Source organism: Bacillus rossius, chromosome 2 (genome assembly GCF_032445375.1).
Source record: "Bacillus rossius redtenbacheri isolate Brsri chromosome 2, Brsri_v3, whole genome shotgun sequence".
Lineage (NCBI taxonomy): Eukaryota > Metazoa > Arthropoda > Insecta > Phasmatodea > Bacillidae > Bacillus > Bacillus rossius.
Window position 1 is genome coordinate 461114 of NC_086331.1, and position 24995 is coordinate 486108.

Below are 24995 nucleotides of genomic sequence, written 5' to 3' on the forward strand. Positions count from 1 at the left end.
ACAGAAACAAAGTCGACGGTATCCAAGATGGCGGCCTCCAGCAGAACAGAAAAAAATCAAGAGCGATGCTGGCGCTATCTGGGAACAAACAACAGAAACAAAGACGACTGTATCCAAGATGGCGGCTTCCAGTGGAACAGAAAAAATTAAGAGCGAAGCTGGCGCTCTCTAGGAACAAACAGCAGAAACAAAGTCAACTGTATCCAAGATGGTGGCCTCCAGTGGAACAGAAAAAAAATCAATATGGCCGCAGACGAGAAAATTTCATCATAATGAGTGGGGTGCTCGATTTAAAGATGTCGGATCTAATATGGCGGATCCAATATGGCGGATCCAATATGGCGGATCCAATATGGCGGATCCAATATGTCTGCCTGGGTCAAGGGCAAAGGTCAAGGTCACGGTCATCCAAGATGGTCGCCGTGATCTACTTGTCCCGTTATGCTGTTTCCTGTTATGCTGTGTCCCATTACGCTGTGTCCCGTTATGCTCATCCAATATGGCCACCGTGACGTCACAATAGAGATGTGGCTCGGCACCAGGCACCACCGCCTGGCACCTGGGCCCGGACCGCCATTTACACACTACTGACGAACACGAATAATTTACTAATAACAGAAGAGAAATACCCACACAGCGATCACAAGTTATTTTCTAGTATGCCTATCCACCGGTGCTTTCTTCGCAACAAAAGAGCGCGAAGGCCTGATTTTAGACCAGTAATTATATTAAAATACTGCTCATATTGAAAAAAATTCATTTAATAGTTAAATATATAAAGGTTCCCTTGCCATCCGATACATATGGCAGCCCCAAGGTTACACATTGCCGTTTCATAAACGAAATTACAACTACAAAATACCGTATGTGTTTATCTGTTTGTCACAAAGTAATTTAGGCTTTTTTTCTGTGGGTTTATGTTTTCATTTTTATATCTCATTTGGAATTTATGATTTTTTGTTCCCATACAACTTTCACAGTATGTTTGTATTGTCATCTGTCACACCCTCTGACTTAAGTCTGCTACCGCGATGTCGGTCGGACAGTTAACTACTCTGGAGGATGTATATTATGTGTATATACAGGATGTGTATACACACATACTTATTCTTTAATTATTATTTTTGGATCAAGCATTTAACAAATATATACATTTAAATTACTATAAAATGTGTTATTAGTAAAACCTAATATTATGCAATCCCAGCCAGCCGTTTTTTAAAAGCTTTCTTTTAACTTTTTTAGGCTTTTGTTTAACAGTTTTATCAGAATGTAAGTGTTACAGATTTTTTAATTTTTTTTTTTATATTTTAACCATGTTCTGTATTACTCACATGACAACCAAAAGATACCTGTGAATCATCTGGTCTCCATAAATATTCTCTATTAAATTAATCAGCAACCAGATTCTCTGACTTGTTATTTCGCTTCTGCATTTTACAATTCCCCCTTACACTCAACTAGTGTTGTGTGTGTTGTAACTAAATTTGATGTGACCCTTCTGTGTTCCTCCTCTTGAGTTTTCTTTCCCTTGGACGTTTTCAGTTTTTAGTTCTACCGAATTGTAGTGTGTGTCAGAAGCCATCCTGTAATCTGCATCAAATTTGCATTTCCTAAAAATGTTCAGGTGATAATACCCTGCATCATAAATTTTTACCTGTCAAGAGTTTGTTGCAGACAGTATATGTGGTCAAAAATCTATAGACAGTGTATATTATTTTAAGATATTTCAAATAAGTTTAACTAGGAATGGATTCTTTTAATGTAATATCCCCATTCATAACAATATTTATATTTTGTTTTGTTAAAAGGGCGAGGTGTGCAGTCATACGTATTGACCTCGCCCAATCGCGTGGCCCGTTATGCCACCTCGACTCCTCCTCTCTGGAGGGAGTCACCGGCCGCCGCTGGCGATGCTCACCACTTGGTCATCAGCGCTCGCGGCGTGGAGGACGCAACCCGAACTATACCAGCGTGTGTGCGTCGCACATTCCTCCATCACCACACTCCTGCCGTCTGCTGCAGCCACGCCCTGAAACGAGTCTCTGCTCGCCCTGCGAACTGACCCGCGGGCACATCAAGGTCAGTTGCTGCCCCTAAAGAAACCATTTCGAATGGCAGAGACTGTAGGACAACAGTATATATGATAATTATATACTTTTCTTTAAACCTTAACTACTTATTAAATGCACACAAATAATAAACTAAAAAATACTACAGATTAAAAATATATACTTTATTTTATTTCCACATTTACCATGCAAGCATGTAAAAGGCATTATTTGATATAGTTGTCCCATATCCATAATTGTGATCGCCTGCCGTCACACACTGAAGCTGTGATGTCGTCCCCAGGTTGTAGATCAGAGGAATCCAAGCACAATCCACTGTACTTGGCCACTATCTCGCCACTCTGAAATAAAATAATTTTAAATACATAACAATGTAAAATAAAACATTCATTTGATATGATTTTCAAGTCTATAAAAAACTCAAAAGCTAAAAAAGCACATAACACCTTGCTTGTACATATATAAAAAAATACAGTGGAGTCCTGCTAATCCAAACTAATTGGCACCAAGACCTGATCCAATTACCATTTTTTAGATTAGCAGAATAAATGAAGTAATAGAACAGCGCATAGTAAAGTACATATCTATACGCATTAAGTTATCCCATTACACATTAAACTTTTACAAGCATGAAATCACAAAACATGTTGATTGTAATGTGAAAACGAGTGTACCGTACTAGTGCCTGCGGGTGCAGCTCTAGGCCAATGATCGCAGCTTGGATGATACTTCCTGCAACTGCCATCTGTTGTTTTTGTTGCCGGCCAGTTGAGCGCTGTCAATGTATTGTGTTAGTTCGCAAGTTAATTCCTAGTTTTAATATATATACCCAGATTTAATTACGTAAGTGTTCCTGTTTGTTGTTTCATACAGTAAAAATGGTCAGCAAATGTAAACATACAACTTGCAAACTAAAAAATAAATTAGAAGTTTTAAAACATTTTGATAACGGTGAAAAGTGCAATGAAGTTGTCTGTTGAGACTGGTATTGGTAAGGTCACTCTGACTGGAAAATTACAGTGTCAAGATTTAACAGTTCTGTGCATCTTCTCCAGAAAAAATCTTATGCACACAGAGGCCATACATTTCAATGAACTGATGAAAGGCGATGACATGTTCACTGAAAGCAGAGGGTGGCTAGCACGGTGGAAGAATAGCATGGAATCTGTCAGCTGACAATTACAGGGAAGCAATAATAGGCAGATCACACTGCAGTTAATGAGTAACAAACAAAGTTTGCTAATTTGATTTCACAAGGAAATTATTCACCGCAGAAAATATATAATGCTGATGAGAAAGACCAAAATTTCAAGGAATTGACTACAAAAAAAGAAACCTGAGTTCTAGGCTTCAAAATAAGCAGGCAACTTGTGACTTTGATGGGTTGCAATAACACAGCAAGGAACCATAATATGTTTATGTTAAGAAGCAGATCTGCTAAGCCTCGAGTATTCAAACATGTTAAATATACAATCTTCCAGTACAAAAACTAAAAAAAAAAAAAAAAAGAAAAATTAAGAAAACAATTTAGCATCTATGCAATTTTCCTTCTAGACAATGCCTCATCCCATCCAGATGTGAGTGAACTAACACGTGACGTAATCAAGGTCCTGTTCTTACCACAAAATGTAACATCATTACTTCAACCAATAGACCAAGGTGTCTTGCCAGCATTGAAGCTTATGCAGAGAAAACAATTTATCAGGACCCTCATAGAAGATGAACGAAGCAAACTTTCATTGGTTCACAATATAATAAGGTTAACATTGGGCTGCTGAATCATGGAGTGGAGTGACACAGCAGGCTTAGAGAAAGCTTGAAGGAAAATATGGCCAACCCTGCACATCACTGAAACTAGGAAAGAAACTAATGAAGCTTATAACGTCCTTGTTACACGAAGCACCGGGGTGCGAAGAAGCAGTAAACCCGCATTACCCCAGAGAAGAGGAGCCCAGTGGCAACATGGAGGCGATTTTGTATACAATTTAGTTTTTGCCTTAGAACTGTAAAAGCTTAGTTCCCCTTTTAATTCTTTCGTTAACTTATTTGTTTTCCATACTTTTATTTAAATTCATTAAATAATAATTTTGTGTCATTGTAAGCTTAATTTTAGGGCTTCAGCTGTTTTATTTTAGTATAAGTTAAGTTTGCTTGGGAGCACGAGCGCCGAAGCGAGTGGACTAGAGTTGAATAGGAGAAACCAGCTGTGCCTACTACAAGGCACACGTGCTGACCGGCGCTGACCGGCGCTGACCGGGGCATGACAGTACTGGGCAGCACATTGAAGGCCCCAACAATGCATCACAAGGTATGAGAACACCCGCAACGCCCTTTACCAGTATTATCCGATGGTGGCAGCAACTTTTACAAGCTGGTGTTAAGTGCGTGAACTTAACTTTGCCATGTTTACGAATCGTACTGACAATTACGTAATTTTTAGTACTTGGTTAGTTCATGTAATTTTTACGCTGATAATGACTTGCTAGATATTTTTAGACAGCCCTAGTCAAACAAAGACTGAAAAAAAGTAAAATTTTTACGAAACTATAAAGGTTTGTGATTTGTCAGTATTAATCACGTATTTTTTTGCGAAAGCCTCACTGTATGAATTTCTTTGGACTTGTTTATTTAACATGTTTATTGTGAAAAGCGTTTCAGAAAATTGCTGAGCCCAGTTCTACACACTGCTGCGACCATCTAACTCCTCCATGGCGTGTGTCCGTGTACTGCAGATAGTGTTTCTATGAACATCGTCGTGGTTCCTGCTAATGAAGTTTGCGTGATGATTATTAGGAACTTAAGCTTTGCCTCCCATTTTGATGAATTTTATAAACTTTATATAATTTTTTTGTATGATTCTCTTTTGGTTCCACTACGCAGTGAAAAAGTTTATAATGGCCAATAATATTTAGAGACGTATTTTAATGGTATTTTTTATGTATATATTTTCTTGATTAAATATTTATTTTATACATAATATTTTAATAAGTAATATAAGTTTGTGTAAGAAGTATTTCGTTATATCCAGCAAACTGATATAGTCATTTATAAATGTGTAACAAAATTAAAGGCATATAAAATATATTTACGTTAATCTGTATTTTATTTGGCTTTTTAGCACTGCCCTACTTGCGTCTTGCATGAACGTAGTTCGTTCAAGTTTTTCTCTGCTTTTGGATTCTTTGCTATTTTTTTTAATTGGCCCGGCACTTGGATCGTGGGCGGTATTTGGGTCGGCATGTTTAGCGCGGAATAAAATAAGTAAATACTCTTTTAATTTTTTCCATTTTGCAATTATTGTCCACAGTGTGGGTAATAACAGTAACGCTTGCACTTCGTTACCTTGAACAACACCCCACAACTACACCCACAGATGAGGCGGTGGCAAAACATTGCGGCTTCATGTTGACTGAATTCAGTGTGCTAAAAGAAACTGACTGATTTATTAAGTTATGATTAGGGGTAGAAAAATATCACAAACCACAAATAATACGAAATCCAATCCATTTTCCTTTAAATGCAAAATATTTTATGAAACAGCTTTATTTGCAAAATAGTGACAAAATCAGTTCATATATGCATCTATAAACTTATTCACATTTCTGGATATTAACGATGGCAACGCAAACTGTAACTTAGTTCCGCAATTTAACAAACACATTAACTGAAAATTTATTTTATAAACTGGAACCATTATACGAGCAAGCTGATTTTTTTTTAGTTGTAATGACTCATTTGTCAAATATAAATGCATGGAGAGAACTGCCACTAAGTTGCATTGAGTACCCATAGATTTTTACATCGTTGCAATTATTGCACTCTCTTCCTTTGATGTCCATGGTACAAAAGTGACCTTCTGTCTGTTGCAGTCCATGGTCAAAGATGATTGTTAAATTTTCCATACTACTTATACACGTGAAAAAACCTATACAATTAACTTAATAATAGTTTGTCTTAATTTTAAACGTCAAGAATTGTGGTTTTCAATTGTCAACGCGATTTTTTCCACTATTGTTTCGCGAGACAGTAGTGAAATAACTTTAATTACTTATATATTTAAAATGCAGAGTCTAAAGTTTGTTGAAAGTGCTGTAAATGGTTCAATTTTATTCGCATGGATGAATATACTTAGATTTAGGGGCAGTAATTGCTTCCAAAAATATTTTAATGTTACCAAAAAAAAAAAAAAAGCCATATGATCCACCAAACCAGAATTGGGATATTCCCGTACATCAAGAAAAAATATTTACAGTTATAGATATAATGAACGTTGATTTAAAAAAAAGTGATAAAATATTTGTGAAAAGCTTTCAAGGTAAAAATCTGAATTTGCATTAAGCAGTGCAAAAACAGTTTAGTACATAAATTAAATTTTTTTTTTTTTGCAAAAGTTCTGTAGTTCTGTTCTAGAGAGCAGTATAGTACTATACTGTATTTTTGACAATGTTGAGGAATATGCAAACATGCTGATAGCGGAACAAATGACCCTATTGCTAAAGCGAGCATTTGAAGTAGAAGGCTGAGTCAAAAATGACAGAAGTAAGGCGCAAGCCTATTAAGACATAAAGAAACAATGGCTGCACATGTGCGATGACCCTAGAGGAGGGTGAAAATGTCAAAAACAAAAAAAAAGTGATGTTGTCAAGGAGGGAAAGGAAGAGACGGAGATTGGTGTGTACCCAACATCTTGAATCACAAAAATCGCTAAAAATTCCCCCACCCAAAACAGTCCATGTCCTGAAAAATTACTTATCGATGACAGTCACAGTCTCTCTCAGTGGGAGCGAAGCCGATGATACAAACAAAAAAAGGCACAGTACATGAAATATAAATAATGAGAAACTTCAGCGCTGAAGAGTAGAAGTCTCTCGCTCGTTCACAAGGTCATTGGACTGCTACCACAATGGGGGACCACCACATGTATAATGGGCATGTGAACCCGGCTACTCTATTCTCAGGGCCGTGACGTTGCCTGTGTGTGGCGAGGCCCATTTCCCCCTTTAGCACTGACAACCTCCGAGAACGATGACAGGTGCGCGAAGCTCCTTCCTCTCGCAGCGCTCGTGACTCACTGCCCGTTCATCCTCGCTCGGCAACTCTCGGGAGCGGAGCACTGACGTCACATTGGCGCACGCAGGCCGACACACACACGCATGCACGCACACACACACTTCGGCGGGCGGTCGCAGAGGGTGGTGGTGGAAGGAGGGGGCTCACAGTGTGTAAGGGGAGAGGTGGTGGCACATCGGGCTCAGAAAGGTGCAGCCCGGGGGTAAATTGCCCCCCCCCCCCCCTAAAGTAGGTCGATGTGACAACAGCTCGCGCTGGCAGCTGGGTGGGTGTGACACTGTTTACTTCTGCTTTCTGGCGCTGCTCGTGGCTCGTGTCCTTCGTACCGTACAACAGCTCGGGTCCTGTGGGGCCCGACGGGGGCGTAAGTTGTGCCCGGAAGTTGGCTCTGGCAGCCCTTCTCCTGGCATGTTCGTTTCAGGTTCGGCGGGTTTCTCTACCGTTACTCTGAAGTCTGAGTCCTCTATGGAGTAGTAGAGAGGCCATAGCATCTTGTCATGGTCGGGCGTTCTGGACCGTTCGTCCTCATCGTCCGGTGTCCAGACTAAAGGTGATGATGTGTCCTCCGGGAACCCATGGAAGGGCGTGTCTTCTGCCTCCGACTCCGCGAATAACCGCCTAACAGATTCGGTTGCGCGCGGAGCGGTGATCGGTGACTGCGTCCCCCTCTCCGGGAATCCCCGGAAATATGGTCCCTGACTGCCTGTGGAGGTGGACGCTTCTGGGCCTGCATGTCGCTGATCCGCTGTGTTTGTCGGGGTCGCTGGTTCACTTCCCGCATCGCTGTCTTGTTCCGCTTCATACTCGTGTGCGACTCGCACATCGTCCCGATGATATTTCGCAGTACGCCCACTCGATAACTTGATTATGACCGCAGTGGGTCCTAGCACTCGTACCACAGGAACAGGTTCGGTCCACCTGGGCGCGAGTCCCGCGCAAAAGTTCCGGCTTCCATCCGAGAGCGTGTGCAGGCATGCGTAGACCATCATGCCGGGCGTCAATGCCGGTGGCGGTCGTGTCGTGACAGGAGTGTCAACACACTGCCTGGTAATTCTCTTGTCTGCGGCGGGCTTCGTCATGTAGCCTCGCGATGCCACGCGTGCGCGCTATCGGGGTGTTCTCCGAGTCTTCTCTTTGCCCGTCCTGCACTCTGTATTGGCCGGGTAGGGGGAGATTTCGCCCCTGAACGAGGGAAGCTGGGGATTCGCCGGTGACTGTGTTGATGCGGCGTCGTAGGCAGTAGGTGATGTCTGGAATGTGAGTATCCCACTGTGTGTGATCTTCCGCCAGTCTGAGCCTCAGCTGCGTCTTAATATCTTGATTATGTCTTTCAGTGGGGTTGGCTTGGGGGTGGTATACCGGCGTGGTATGCGGTGTAACCCGCCATTATCCACATAATTCCTTCCACTTCCGTCCCGAGAATTGTGATGCATTGTCGTTTAAAAGGACACGCTGCTTAATCTCTTTTATATCGGTAATCGCATGTCAAATAGTTTCGATAAACACAATTAATTGTTGAACCTCTGCAGCTCACTTTGCACTGCATGTAGGCGGGCCCCTTAAGGCAATTGAAAACCTCCTGTATGTACCTTAAGTGCTCCTAAAATGTTGAACTATAGACTATTAGTCTAAGATCCGGTATAAGAAATTTATACCCTCATCTGTAATTTATTAGTAATAAGAAATAAATGATAGATAATATACTCATTGACGTATCGCAAATAGGTTGCCTAATTAAATTGCGTGCTTGATACAAATAAATGAATAAAAATATGGATGCTGGGGAATAAATTGTAATGTTGCAAGACCCCTGCCCTCCTAACTAAATATTTTTCTTTTAAACTGCTTTCATGCATGTAAACAATTCTTAAAAAGTCTTGTTAAGAATATTTTACCTTTTTTTATGTATTTTAGGGTTAATATTTGCACTTGTGGTGTGTTTTAAGAATGTACTTTGTATTTTAACAGACATTTTAAATCATTACTATTTTTTTATGTAATTGTTCACAAATAAGTCGTACTGAATTTTTGCCTGTTTTGGCCTACTTTTTCAGGTTTTTCTAAATAAGTTTAATTTTGTCAAGTAATTTGTATTATGATTGCTGTTACCTAATGTTCTAGAACAATGGACTTGGTGTGGGATGTGTTAGAAAGAGGCAGGTACAGTAAGTCCTCTATTTACGTCGTACCGATTTACGTCGTTTCGGATTAACATCGCTAATGTTTGAGTACTCATGTTTCAATTTAAGTTGTCGCCGATTCACAATAACGTCGTTTACAATGACCATAAATCTTTATTTTAACCAAAACACCGTATATAATTCGTTTATAATTCTTTGTTTCCTTCGGTAGTTAATTTATGCTATGTAGCGTAAGCTACACGTTCACCGCCTTATCTTATCATACATCATGAGGGACGCTTCCTGCTCTCCGCTGCTCTCCGCGCGGTGATGCAATACTAACAGTCCGCCCGCTCGGCCACCCACATATCTCGCACGTAGAAGTGTTATCTACTTCCCGCAACGACACAGCATTTTCTCCTACCCCTTTTCGTCCAACTCCTTGGCACTTCAGTCGCTATGATATCATTGAGTTGGCCGGAGTTTTAAACGTGCCGTTGTTAACTTTATCGTGATTAAATGCGTTTGTAGTAGGCCTACAGTATCAGCTCACTGCAATTTATGATTTTTTCTTCATAAGATGTCTTCCAAATGTCTAAATTTATCTTCAAACGTAATTTCAAAAAATAAGAACAGAGCACATGTTTCATTAGCCACGAAAATGGAAGTTTTGAGACGTTTCGATTCGGGCGAGAGGGCTGTTGAGATTAGTAAAGTGTTAGGTCTGCCACCTACCACAGTTCGTACAATTCGATCAAACGCGGACAAAATTAAGAGTAGTTTACTGAACATGTCATCTGTCAGTGCTACAAAGACGAGTTATACACGTAATAGCGCTATGGAGAAAATGGAGAAGATGCTTGCCGTATGGATTGAAACACAGAACCAGCACAATTGCTCCGTAAATTTAAGGCTTATTCAAACAAAGCTCTATCATTGTACAATGAGGAAATGAAAAATTTTGAAGGTACTTCAACTATTAAAGAGGAAGTGTTTAATGCCAGCCGCGGGTGGTTTCAGCTATTTAAAGCCAGGTACAGTTTCCATAATATAAAACTGACAGGCGAGGCAGCAAGTTCCGACACTGACGCCGCAAAGGAATTCATCCCGAAACTTGAGAAGATCATTGAAGAAGGTGGCTACATGCCGAAACAAGTTTTCAATGCAGATGAAACGGGACTTTTCTGGAAAAGAATGCCGGCGAGAACCTACATCGCTAAACAAGAGAGGACTGCGCCTGGTTTCAAGGCTGCAAAGGATCGTGTGACAGTATTGTTGGCGGCAAATGCAGCTGGCGACTGTAAAATGAAACCACTGCTGATAACCAAGTCAGCCAACCCACGAGCAATGAAAGGTTACTCAAAGGAGTACCTGCCAGTGATTTTAAGAGCAAATAATAAGGCCTGGATAACTGGCCCCCTGTTCAGGGAATGGCTTAACTTGTATGCCATCCCTGCATGGAAAGAGTACTGTTCCAAGGAGAACCTTGACTTTAAAATTCTCCTTCTGATCGACAACTCACCTAGTCACCCACCCGAGGTAGTAAAAATGCATGAAAATTTGAAAGTGGTTTTTCTTCCTCCAAACACCACAGCTATCTTGCAACCACTAGACCAAGGCGTCATCGCATCGTTCAAGGCCTATTATTTGCGGCGTACATTCCAACAGCTGCTTGAAGGTACAGATGGTGAGGATAAGCCTACAATCAAGGAGTACTGGCTTGGCTACAACATTTTGCATGCTATCAAGAATATTGGAGAAGCATGGACTGAGGTCACTAAAAAGTGCTTGAACTCGACGTGGGGTAAACTGTGGCCTGATTCATGGGCGTAGCCAGATTTCAGTTTTGGGGGGGGTTTACAAAATAAAATGACAAAACAATGCAACATTAATATACACGTGAATAGAAAGTGCATACTGCATACACAATTACACTTATAGAATTATTCTTCTGTTTTTCATTTTGAATATGTCCACTACTTCATCCGCATCTATTTCTGCCCCATAGTGTATATTCATAAGAGCCAAACCGTTCAGTCTGTTTTCACTGGTTGTGTTGCGTAAGTAGTTTTTCAGTCTCCTTAGGCTTGAAAACGTCCTTTCTGGGGTAGCAGTGGAAACAGGTATGGTAGCCAAAATTTGTAGCAATGTGTAAACATTTGGATATAGTTTTTGATCGCACTTATCTAGGCATTCCAAAGCAGATTTTGGAGTAGGGGAGGTGTTTGTCATCACTGCTTTCCACACATCTAGTTCTGCTTTGACTACAGATGTACTTCTTTCGGGAAGCACTGAAGAGTACATACAAACTGCCTCTTCAATTTCAGAACTGGCTGCGAAATTTGATGGCAAGATACCAGAAAGTGCAGTCACTACTTTACGGTGCTTCGTAAACCTTTCGTTCAATTGTTGAATGGTATGGTCAAGGAATGGGATGAAGAAATTTATTTTGTAATGCGAGCATGTATCAGACGCAGGAATGTTTGAGCGGTTCAACTGCCTTCCGACTATGCGTGGCATCTGCAGTATACCGCCATTTTCTTCGAGCAAAACCTTTGCTTCTTCAAAAATATGAGGATACTCGTCATCAACTTTATTCCTCAGAAGTTGCAAGGTATTAATAACATCATCCACATGGCTGAATGCTGTAATCAGGTCGGTGTTAGCTGTTTGCAGCTGTTTGGATAACGACAATGTATAGCTCATGACTTTCTCAAGAATCACTAAGGACATCACAAAATTCGAAGATCGAAGTGTGTTAAGCATTTGGACGGCTTGTTGTGATGTTTCCTTATTATGGCTAGATTGGAGTTCTTCGAGAGCATTGACAATCGCTGGATAAATTTCTTTGAATCTCATGACAGCTTCATGCTTGTTGACCCACCGTGTTTCGCACATTACAAGCAGGCTTTTTTGGTGATCGGCGGGTAACAACTCTCGAATTTTGTCTTTCAAAACAGCAGTGCGTTGAGCGGAATGTCTGAAATACGAACCGACAGACTGTACAATCCCAACACAATTTCGGATATCTGCTTGTGAACATGAGTCAGCAATTGCAAGGTTGAGAGAGTGTGCACTACAGTGTACATAAAGAGCAAGAGCACATTCTCGACGAACATAAGCTTGGGCCCCGTGCAAATACCCACTCATAGCTGCAGCCCCATCGTAACCTTGACCAACCACATGAGAACACTCAAGCCCATGCTTTTTCAGAGCTGTAATAATTAGATTTGCTAGGCCGGATCCTGTGACATCAACAGTAGGAATGTACTCGAGAAACATCTCCTTAACTTTATGATGTTCAACATCCTTCAAATCAACATATCGCAAACACAGCGAGACTTGCTCCACACGCGAGATGTCAGTAGTTTCGTCAGCGAGAATAGCAAATAATCGGGCTTTCTTTACTTCTTCGATTATCTTATGTTGAATTATTTCACCACAAATGTCTATTATTTCATTTTGGATCTGAGGGCTTGTGTAAAGAGCATTCTTCTGAGAAGTGGCCAAATGCTCAGAAAGATCTTTATCCCCAGACTCAGCTCCGTACCGCAACAGTGCCCGAAAATTACCATCATTCTGCAGTGGTTGATCAGGCTCTGGTACAATCCGCCCAGAATCTATTTTACCTCTTAATGGGATGCCTTGTTTACCGCAAAAAATTATTCCTTTTACGATAGGGATTAATTTCTTTCGGTTTTCTTCTTGCTGCCTCTTTCTCTCAGAAGACAACTGCTCACTGACTGAAAAAGCCTGCAAAGATGTTACTTTAAGAAAGTTTTCTGCAAGTTCCAAATTTCTCTTGTGATATCCTGTTTTTGCATGAGTTTCAAATATTTCTAATGCATTTTTCCACTTGCAGAATGGCTCGGTTACAAGCTGGCCAATTCGCTGATGGCTGCCTTTACCTTCAAGTGAACGTCCCATTACAACACAAATTCTGCAGAATGCTCCACTTTTATATTCAGAATATGACAACCAGGGGAATCTCTCTATCCATTTAAGTTGAAAGCGCAAATTTCGTTTTGTGGAAATGGGAAACTTATAATCTTTGGGTGGGGTCCAAGGGACTTTTAAAATTTGGACTTTTATATATTCATTCACCATTTCATCTTGATTCGAATAAAAACCAACGTCCAGTTTAGCTACAGGATGAGATGATGATGAAACAGGCAAGCTGGTCGGTTCCTGAATAAACGTAGGCTGGTTGGTCGTACCCATTAAACAGGCTGCAGGCACCACTGACTCGAATTCGTCGTTAGATACTGTAACTGAGGTCACAGGTGCCACTGACTCGACTTTGTCGTTCGATTCTGTAACTGAGGTCGAAGGCTCACTTGCCACCACAGTCTCATTACCAGCAGCGCGCAAGCTTGTTGTAGTTTCAGTAGCCAAATGTGTTTCCTTACTGGAAACCGCTTGACCACACCACTTTTTCCAGTAGTCCATACCCTTAAACTTATCGCCTTTTCTTTTTTTTCCCTCCATTTCTCGACAACATGAAACTCGTACCTAGAAAGAAAAATAAAAATTACAACTAAATAATAAGAGTTAATATTAAAATTAATGTAACTGAAATTATTCATTAAGTACATTACAGCAACAGTGCTATGTGCTAACCGCGCGAGTCGTCTTTAGGGAGGAAAATAAAATAAAGTGATGTCTCTCATCCATTCATGTGTAATCATAATAGTAAAAAAATATATAAATTATTACCCAATTAAATGGTTGTCTGTAATGTCAGTTTATGGACGGTAATTTTACGTGATAATGTCATAAGAAAACATTGATGAAAAATTGCATACTTTTATGAACTGAATTGAATTATTATATCACTGAATTATCATTATTTTGTATAATACAAAGAAGGAGTAAGTTGTAAATTACATTTTTTTCGATAAATGTAACATTTATTCGCACTCGTTAATTTTAAGGTTTTTTTATTTTTGTAATAAACAATGTAAACCACGACAATGGAAACACTCGGCTCAAACGGAATGGGACACTTTTTCGTTCGTGCAGCCAGCGTTCATCGAGGTATAAGACATTATCACGTCAGAAATAACATTAAAGAACATTGCATTTGCTATGTATACTATTAATTAACATTCAATATGGAAAAAAAAAGAAACTTTTTTTACGACATCATTACAAATCTTTCTAGAATTTTCTCTACTATAATATGCATGTATAATACGGCCAAATATAGCTTACAAATATTTACGTCACCGAATCATGAAATTTCTTGCATTAATTTGTGCAGCCAAATTTCACTTAACCCGCACTGTTTTACTGTATTTTGGCATAACAAACCACTTTTCACATATTATTTGTTCAAAATTAAGCTTCCCCTAATGCGGGAGACGCTAAAAGTTTCAAAGGAACAAATCAAAACTTTTTGATGTTTTAAAGTCTCAGCATGCCATGGGCCGCGGCACTATTAAGCTGGAATCACAATGCCACGACGGGTCCGACACGACAGGCCCGACAAACCGTCGTACAGCATTGCAGCACGACAGATTTAATAGCCTAGGGTCACAATGCCACGACAATATTCAACCCGACGATTTCTGATTTGGCTGTCGGCAAATCGTTCCAAACAAATTATTTTCATAAAATAAAGTATATCTGACGTTTAAAAAAATAATTGAAAGAGAAACAGATGATGCTATTACAGCCCATGCTTTTTTCTCGCTATTTGTTAGGATAATTATGGCAGTTTTTCAACCTAATGCCTTACAAAATAGATTCAGCCTTAACTTTATTAATATTTAGTTATTCGCTAAACTCATTCATTATTAAATTCAAACTTCACCAATCTACAATAACAACTTTAACCATAAACACGATTAAATTTGTACAAACAGATGAAGGCAAGATATAAAACTCACTCGCATGTTAAACAAAATTACGAAGTAGGTAAATATTTTTGAAATTTAGTTCCGTACTGTTTCCTTTCCGTTGCCGTTTTGTTTTCTGTCGGGCCGTACGACACGACGGAATTAGAAATAAAATCTATTCGTTGCGGGCCGTCGGGGTGCGTTTTCTGACGGAGTGACGTCACGGTGACATTGCATTTCATTGGCTATTGAGCTTGTCGGACCTGTCGTGTCGGAGCCGTCGTGGTATTGTGATTCCAGCTTTATTCAAACATTTGAAATGCCGCCCGCCGCGACGAGGACCAGTCACATGCAGCGAGCCCGAAACTCCAAACAAAGCCGTTACTGATTCATAGTTTTACAAAACACAAGGTTATAAAAAACGTAATTTTACTCTTATATAATTAATATTAAAATAGAATTAGCAAAGTTTTCTAAGCGAAATCAGCAAACAAAAAAAAAATAAAAATTTGATGTAAACAAAACAACTTTCTAATCCACGATGGCTTCTCGGCGACTGGAACTGTTCACCGAATGAAGTTTCGAATTTCTCTAAAGGTGTATATGTATATTACGATAATATACCCTTACAGCCTTAACATAAGTTGAGTAGTTTAGAAGATCTAGGCGTACAGAGTTGCAAACTAACAGCTATAGAGACAACCAGACAAAAGCGGGAAGCGAATTAATTTTATAGTAAGTAAAGAAGATTACAATTTACTTACTCCTGTAATATGGCCAGTGGCCACTTAAGTTACTCGACGTGAAATCACAGCCAGAGCAATGATCACACAAATAACTATGTCCAATTGTCCACACTTCACAGTACACGGTACACAGATTCAGTGATCGGTGGCAAGGGATCGGTGGAGACTGGCGATAGCCGAGCTGATTGCACGCAACGGATGCATGCGCGGCGCGGGTTACAACACGAAATCAAGTCTAAGGTTACCAAACGAATACGATGATGCGGGCAGTGTCATTGGATAATCGGCGGCGTGCGGCGGCAGCGCGGCATGTTCAAAACATTGTTGTAATAGTGAGCAATTACCGTGGAACAAGTGTTAATATTTCAGTATATATTAATGAGATATTTTGAATATTTCGGGGGGGGTTTGAACCCCTAAAACCCTCCCCCTGGCTACGCCCCTGGCCTGATTGCCTACATAATTTTAAGGGATTTGAAGATGCCTCTCCTGCTGTAGACGTACGCGCGGACATCGTTGACATCGTTAAAAGAACTGGATTCAATGATCTCGAAACTGACGACATTGACGAAGTCTTGGATGCTAATGTAGAAGAGCTTACAAACGCAGAGCTACACCAGCTGGTAATTAATCCTGCAGCAGACAACACTGATAGTGAAGATGATGACCCGGAAGTGAAAACAGACATCACAGTGAAAGAACTAACCTCCGCCTTAGGCCATGTCAAAATGGCATTGCATTTTTTTTCTGAAAAAGACATAAATGAGGAACGGAGCTCTAAAGTGCGGCGAAACGTAATGGAGAGTGTTAGGTGCTACGAGGAGCTCCTCAAGGAGAAAAAGAAGCAGACAACCAAGCAGACAACACTTCATGCTTTCTTCGGCAGAACATCAAAGGCGGCGACAGCTTCCATGTGTGTAGGAAAGGAATCGGAAAATGTTCAAAGTGACTCGGAATAAATTGACAAACTTGTCACGTCATCCTTTTTGGAATTCTATTCACATTGTGTAGTGTATTCAGAGCTTTTTCATTTAAAATGATATAGTTTATATTGTTTGCGACGTAAATTTAAAGTAGTGTTTCTCATGAAAAATATTTTACATTGATTTTTATTAGAATTATTCCCGTACGTAAATTGTAAGAATTGCGCCGCGCTATTGTATAACCTCTTTTAGGTGTTTATTACTTCATGTGATTATTTTAAATCAAGGGCTCTCAATGTTTGTCATACTTATAGTACTTTTATTGTATGTATGCATTTCTTTTGACTTTGTTCTTACCAGCCTCCAAAAGAAAACAGTTGTTTTCTCCCGCGAATGACTCAAAGTAAAATCTGTGTAGCGCTAAACCACTTTGTATCCTTACAGTTTGAATGCATTATGCGTTTATATTACGTACAGTATGTACTATATATCTGTTTTTATATTTCAATCAATAAAGGTAATAAAGCCGCTGGTTAAATAACCATTCTATAAAGCTGAGAAGTACAAGTTGGACTTGTTTCCCACGCTGTCGGTTGTCATATGCTGATAAAATTGCCCGTTGTCACGTCTGTATGCCAGCGCTTCCGGCCGACCTTGGGCCGTGGCCGGCCGGTGGCATGAAACATGGCTCATTTTGCGTCGTTTCTATTTACGTCGCGGTTTTCAGGAATGTAACCCCAACGTAAACCGAGGACTTACTGTATATGAGACCTATGAGTGCGAGTGAGAAAGAAACTGTGATTCCCCACCAAGAGAGAGACAGAAACGATATCTCGTTACTGCATGGGAACTGGAGGAAAACTACTATCCCATAGTGTTGGAGAGAGAAGGAGAAAGTGAATCCCCTGTTTCTATGTGTGGAAATGGTTTTCAGTGCATATGTTCTGTGTTCTGATTGGCTTGTAATTGTTAGTGTGAATGAAGAGTGTATGTGATTGGTTGGTGAGGTCATGTGACTGCCCTTCCTGCGTGGAGGAACCAGTGCCATGATTTCACCAGTCGTCTGTCGATCGCTGCACCAGGAGGGCGCGTTCGGTGGCTTCTCACCAGATATGTAGGGATTTTGAGAAGGATAAATTTAACGTCGGTAGCTAGAGCCATGCCGTTTGATAATCATTTGTTGTTTTGAAACTTTTTGGATATTTTAAATTAGAAATTACGGCTACCGACGTCGGCGTATGGCTCATGGCGAAATTCGTTTTCGCTGGGTGCGGCAGAGTTTGAGGCCACACTGATTTCGGGTACTTACAGTAAGATGTTACTAAAGGACTTAACCTACGTTATTTTTCGTTAATTCTCATCGCCCGAGCTGCGAGCCATTTTTGACAGGCGGATGTACGAGTTGAATGAGTGAGAAAGATTTTGAAAGTGATTGGATTCGTCTGTGCAGCATTCTATTTTGAATAATAAAACAAAAACTACAATTGGCGCTTAACATCTCTTTTTTTATTTTTAGTATATAACGAACCATTATACAATTGATAAAGGTCTTTAGTCTGTAGTAACCAACTATCCCAGAGTTTTCCTCAAGTGGTTTTAGGAAAAAAATAGAAAACCAAAATTAAATTGGCCAGATGTGGATTAAAAACTGGATCCTGAAGAATACAAGTTCTGTGCCTCACAACAGTGCCACCTAGCTCCATGACACAGGAATAGTAAACTAACATTTTACAAAAAGTAATTCAAAAGATAGAAAGTACACTTTACCTTCAAAATTTCCCAAAATTGGTTTCCTTTCTTACCATGGCACTGATACATGACGACATGCATTGGAACATTGTCAGCACCATAGTTAAGGACTTCTGCACACATATCTTCATGGCGTAATTCACCCGCAGCAGTCAAGGAAAAGAACTATAAATGAAACAATACAACTACATTCCAAATTTATTCTGAATAATGACATTCTGATGTTCAATAAATATTGCACTAGCTTAAACATTAACAAATTGTTTTATATGTATTAAATTACAACCCATAAATTAACTTTCACACAGACTTTACTGTTAAAAACTTTCAAAAAATATTAGTAATGATCACAGCAACTCCTATGGGGGATATAACCATACTAAACGAGACACAACTGCCCTTAGCAATGTTACCAACCAAAAAAAAATATTTCTTCGATATGATCAATGTTCAGCCAGAAGTTAAAATATTCTTTGTAAAATAAAATAATTTTCAACCTGGTAAATTGTGCTTTTATTGGTAAGATTTCATGACACAACTCATTAATTTTTTTAACAAGTTAAAATTTTAGGGTTTGTTAGTTTTAAACTACATTTCATTTTTTTTTTGGGACATTTTAATCAATCACAGGACCTTCCATTTTAATTTATCCAGGCCTCAGGCATAAGTGATGCAATTCGTCCATTGCCTTCATGGACGTTTAGGATTTCCTGTTCCAATGCTTGCATTAGCAGTGGGGACTGATAACTTACGCCCTTGCAGCAACCGTGCCAGATCTCAGGCGTGCAGTCACATAGCATGGCTGCAGCTTGAGACAGCCTAGCTCGTCTTGCCAGCAGTTTTCACTGATTACAGAGTGTGGCTGTAGCATGGCTTCACAGTTCCTGTTGTTCTGAGACACCCCTTGTCCTCTGTCCTCACTTAGGCAAGCATACAGCATCCAACCCCCCCTCCCCCGCACTCGTCGCGCTGCTCTGGCGTGTGACACAACCAAACTAAGGCCCCGAGCTCAGAAGAAACTTTGTAGAGAATATTTTACATATTATTGCCTTATTGTGATTTATGACTGGTTTTATGATTGGCATCAGTATTTTCACTTTAAGGCATAATTATTTTACTGATGCGTAATTTAACTTTGTTTCTTGTAATATTTTATTGCGTAACTTTTTAAAATATAGTATTGTTATCTTAGTAGATTTTAAGATTTACAAGCCTTTTTAAATTGGTAGTATTGTCTGCTCACTGTTAGTTGATTTTTGTGCTAGAGTTTTAGAGAGTAGTTTAAAAGGAATAAAAAGTGAAGTTGTGCTATAAAAAGAGGCTTTTAGTAGTATTTGCAGCCCACTTTGATCCTCCGTTTTAATTTTATTCTGCTTCTTTTTTTGATTTTCTTAACACCTAGGTTAGGTAATTTTTGGAAAATAATTTTTGAAGTTAATTTTAATTTTTTTTTTTAAATTCAGTTATTTAGAGCCAGCCGAGTGTTGAGCTTGTGAAGCGGGGAGGACCCATAACAGCTCACTTCCACGAGTCCCCTTGGAGCTCCTTTAACTGCCACCCCGCAAGCAGTCGACATGCAACCTTCAATTTTGGTTCGTGTAGTCATCAGATACCCTCTCTCACTTAAGTCTGCTACTGCATCGTTTGGATCGGACAATTGACTACTCTGCAGGACATAGTCCCGCAACTAAGGTTTTTTTTTCTCTTCCTATGTACAAGGCATTATGTGGTGTGTGTTAGTTTGTTGTTTTTCTGGTCGACTGTGCTTCCGTTCTCCAAATCTGCGGTGACTCCTTCAGGCTCCATGAAGTAATTCCTGGATCACACCACATAGTGGTAACTGATACTCACTCTTTCTCCTTTTCGAATATAAAATTTCTAAAGCTAGTTTCTGTCTTGGTTTACACTCTTCGTTCTTTCTGTTTATCATTGTGTGACCTCCTGTTCTGAAATGGGGTCCCAGTGTTGGCTCTCTGTTTCTGCTCCCTTCTGAGTGAGCCTCGGTCCTACAGGACGGCTTTACTTTGCGCTCGGTGCACAGGCACGCAGATACGTGCAAACAGGAATGTAGATCATTTGTTCAAGATAACATCTTATTCGGGCTCTGACACAAATACATCAAACACAGTAAAAATGTCACTATGTTAAAGTCAGTGATATATAATTATATTCTTTATTAATTATCTTTGGATTAAGGCTTTGCATACTAGAGGCTGGGCTCGTGGCAGGTGGGTCAGCCAAGCCTTGTCGGATCTCAAGGGTCCTCCCCAGCCGCCTCGTCCCTCCTAAGGCTATTGTTATTGACCCTTTGTGGTCTGGTAATTCTGCGGGTTTTCAGAGGCCGCCGCGTGGATTGACGTGCTTCTCGCTACTGTTCTGGATGCCTGTGACGTCGGGTTGGCTCGGGATGTCACGACATGCCACAACCACCAAGGGGCGAACCACTGTTGAGCCTAGCTTCAGTGAGCAGTGTGTCCTGTGGACTTGAGAGATATTTAGTGATTTGTGAACAGACATTATTAAGTATGATGATTTAATTAGTAATTCAAAATTGGTAAAAAATAAAACTATGAGGGAAGACTCTAAAAAAATGAATTTTTGTCATAAAACATTTATTTATTACCTTTTTAACAAAATTCCTTCAGTCACCTTTAAAGTACTCTCCATTATGTCCGGTGCACTTGTCAAGTCTTCTTTCCCACTGTTAAAGCACCTCTGGAATCCTTCAACTTTCATATCCTCCAGTGCCCTTTGCAAAGCTGTTTTTACCGCCTCCACATCATCAAAACGCTTCTCTTTTAGATTTTTCTTCATCTTCAGAAACAGGAAAAAGTCGCACAGAGCAAGTTCTGACATATCATTTGCAAATCTTCAGTCAAAATCTGCTGGCACCAGCTCCAACTCATTCCTGACTCTTCTGAAATTTCGTCGATCGTGAAACGTCAATCCTAAATTTTTTGGCAGATTTTTTTTCAAAGTTGTCATTGTTTCGAGATGTTGAAGGGCGCCCAGAACGAGCGTGGTCTTCAACACTCATCTCACCACGTTTAAAGCACCCAAACCACTCGAAAACTGGTGTGCGGCTCATAGCATTATCCTGAAAGCCTGTTGAAGCATTTTGTAAGCTTTCATTGCCAATTTTTCAAGCAGGAAACAAAATTTCAAACACACTCTTTGTTCTTTTAATTCTGCCATAACGACTTCACAGGCGGAACACGAGAACAGTAAGAGAAAAACAATACTACGATCAAACGTTAACCTACAAACTGACACTGTCTGGCAAGCTGTTTAGTGAAAGTATCTACTAACCCCATCTAGCGGTATAACTCTCTACTACGTCTACGAATGGCAGCGCCCTCAACCAGGTTTTTTAGGCCACCCCCCCCCCCCCATCATATAATTTAATGGGGCTATTCTTATGAACCCCTTTTCCCCCACTCAAAATTTGATGTCAAAAGTGGGATAGCCATAGTTAAGCCATAGTTTAGGATTAATTTACAGCGAATTGGAAAATATAAATAAAATCATAAAAAAAATTAATATTAAGATTTTCAAGATTGAAATTAGTGTTAGGAACTGTGGTATGTTTTGAGTATAGTTGTAATAAAGTTGAGAAGAAGTTTAGGTTAGATCGTAGGTGAAATTATAGTGTAGTTCATAGGACAGTAGTGATGGTTATAGACCGATAGTATATGTGGAAAATGAAGATGGCGCTCGACGAACTTAAGAACATAATGCCTTTTTTGACCAGACACACTTCACCTGTGCACGAACAGCTGGATTTGGAGGTAAGGATTGGAACTTGGACATTATCACAGACATTTCTTGTTGCTGATATCACAGTTGAGCTAATTCTAGGAGTGGTCATAATGAATCAATATGGGTTCACTATTAATATGAAAGGCCAGGTACTGCAGAGGGTAAGAGGTAGCTTTATTTACCACAACACATTGTAAATTCCTGAAATGCAAGTGGTAGTTAGAAAATTTGTTTCAATTCCAGCAAACCACAAGCAGATAATACCAGCTACCTGATTTAGCCAGATATGACATTAGATTAGCGAAGCTCCTGGTCACTCAAAGCTTTTCATAAATTTAAACACTTCACAGGTCTCGTTTCACCTACTGGTAGCCACTGGACACAGGCAACTGACAACACAATATGCTAAACAATTCTTTACATATTTAAACACTTCACAGGTCTCGTTTCACCTACTGGTAGCCACTGGACACAGGCAACTGACAACACAATATGCTAAACAATTATTTACATATTTAAACACTTCACAGGTCTCATTACACCTACTTGCTGCTACCGTCCCAAATACTTAAGTAAACTAAGTATAATATTGTTCGAGAGCACCAAACTGATTAACAATATTTCACTGTGCAAATATAGCATTATGCATACAAGTAAAACAAACTAACATGCGTAATTAATATCATTCTACAACATACGCACGAACGATTATAACTGATGTCTAGGCAGTGCATCGAAACCTCAGGTACAAATTAGGTAAACAGGCCTAACATAAATGGGAATGCTCGAACCGCAAGAAAGAAAACAGCATACGGCAGGTACAGTACAACAAACTTCAAACATGCAAAAAACACACAAGACTAGACAGCTCATGCATTAGACCGCACGCGTAACACATGCAGCGACACGTGTAGGACAGCTTACACAAACAGTATCCTCACTAAATATTACAAATGCATAGATACATAGCAAGCAAAATTATTAAGCTACACGCAGCCATACTGAACACGAGGAATACCAAACTCTAAGACACAGAAGCTACAGAGAAATGAATCAACATTATTTACAAGAATTAACATTACGTTCCAATGTACAGACATGTCGCAAGCGGCAATGCAAACCGCAAATCACAGAAAAATCACCCAAATGTTTTTGTAGGCCAAAAAATATTTTTTTACTAGAACTTCCCAAACTAACCATTTATTATATAGATGTTCAATGGCCTTTGATAAATATCACACACTATTCAATTCCAGGAAAAGTTTATTATTTTTAAAGGATGGTTTCTCTTAGTGATAATGATAGACATACATTTTAAATACAAACTTACAATTACTTACATTAAGAGTAAGTGATTAATAAGTTATGCCTTGTAAAAAAACAATATTTTACAGATATCTCAAATTACCTGAGTTGTAACTGCCTGTTCATTGCAGCTAAATATTCCAAGATTGTACTGTGCATCCTTGCCGTGACGCTGCAGTGTGTCTAAACACATATGATTGTTTCGAACCTATAAAAAAAAAGTGGTTTACAAAAGCCATAGGTTTTGTGTAGATACTATTCTACACTACCCAAACAAATTCTTACTATTTTACTGATATTTCTTACTTTAACGAAGCCTTCATACTAATATTTTGTTTAAACTTATTTGACTTTAAAATTATAAACCTCAACAGTTGTTCTTATTCTACAAAAAAATTATTTAAAATATGTTTATATTGCTAACACCCCCTGAAACAATAAAATAATCCCTTTCAGCACAGACTACAGGCATAGGTAGAATTTTAAGTACCTACTTATTCTAGAAATGTTCTGGAAACTTCTATAAATTTCTCGAACATTTTAAAAACTTCATGCACATAACATCCTATAAGTTCTCCAATATTCCAAAATGATTGATAATTTGTTTTTCATATTCCATGCAGCAAATATATTTTGAATGTTTTTAACTCAATACATCCAGCATTAAATAGCTTAGAATGATTTTTCATATTATGCCTACTAAGGTAGTAGAAAATTTTTGAGACCTTCAAACAATATTTTATCCCCTGCATACAAAAATTTGTTTCAGACAAAGGCTTAGCATAATATTAACATGGTTTCAAATAAATGTAAACAAATTTGATCGTAAAGAAATTAATTTTTTTGAATAATTGTTTCAGCCAAATGTTTTATATAATGTTTAGGATTTTTACAATAAATTATAACTGATTTGATAGTAAACATAATAAAAGATCTTTCAACCCTTGTTATTTCCATCCCTTGCAGTAATGGTTAGTTGTATAAAAATTTACTTCAGATTAAAGTTTTCGACCAAATTTAGGAAGTTGAAATAAATAAGAACGGATTCAATATCGTATCTATATGGTATGATCAAAGTTTTAGATCATTTACTATCAATTATTATAGATTCTATAGTTTACCTAATAAGGGAGTCATGAATTTTTTTTGTCCTTTAACCTCTGTTTTTTTCCACCCTTTGCAAAAATGGTTGGTTGCATCAAAAACTGTTTCACACAAAAGTTTTGGATAACATTTATAAGGTTTACAAACAATATGAACAGTTTTAATATTCTGCCTACTAAGGGAGATGTGAATATTTTGTCATTTTACCCATATTTATTCCACTCCTTGCAGTAATGGTTCGTCACCTAAAAAATGATTTCAGACGAAAGTTGTAGATAATATTTTAAGGTTTCACAATAAATAAAAA

General features: G+C 39.1%; 1 protein-coding gene across 1 annotated transcript in view; it reads right to left on the reverse strand.

Annotated features, from left to right (window-relative positions):
• Positions 1-2221: 2221 nt before the first annotated feature.
• Positions 2222-24995, reverse strand: part of LOC134529894 (polypeptide N-acetylgalactosaminyltransferase 1-like) — an 85872-nt gene continuing 63098 nt past the window's right edge. The window contains exons 9-11 of the mRNA XM_063364452.1: positions 23688-23792; positions 18539-18685; positions 2222-2413 (exon numbers count right to left, since the gene is read on the reverse strand). Of these exons, the coding sequence (XP_063220522.1) occupies positions 2279-2413; positions 18539-18685; positions 23688-23792 (387 nt within the window). The 3' untranslated portion in view covers positions 2222-2278. The remainder of the gene's footprint in view (positions 2414-18538; positions 18686-23687; positions 23793-24995) is intronic.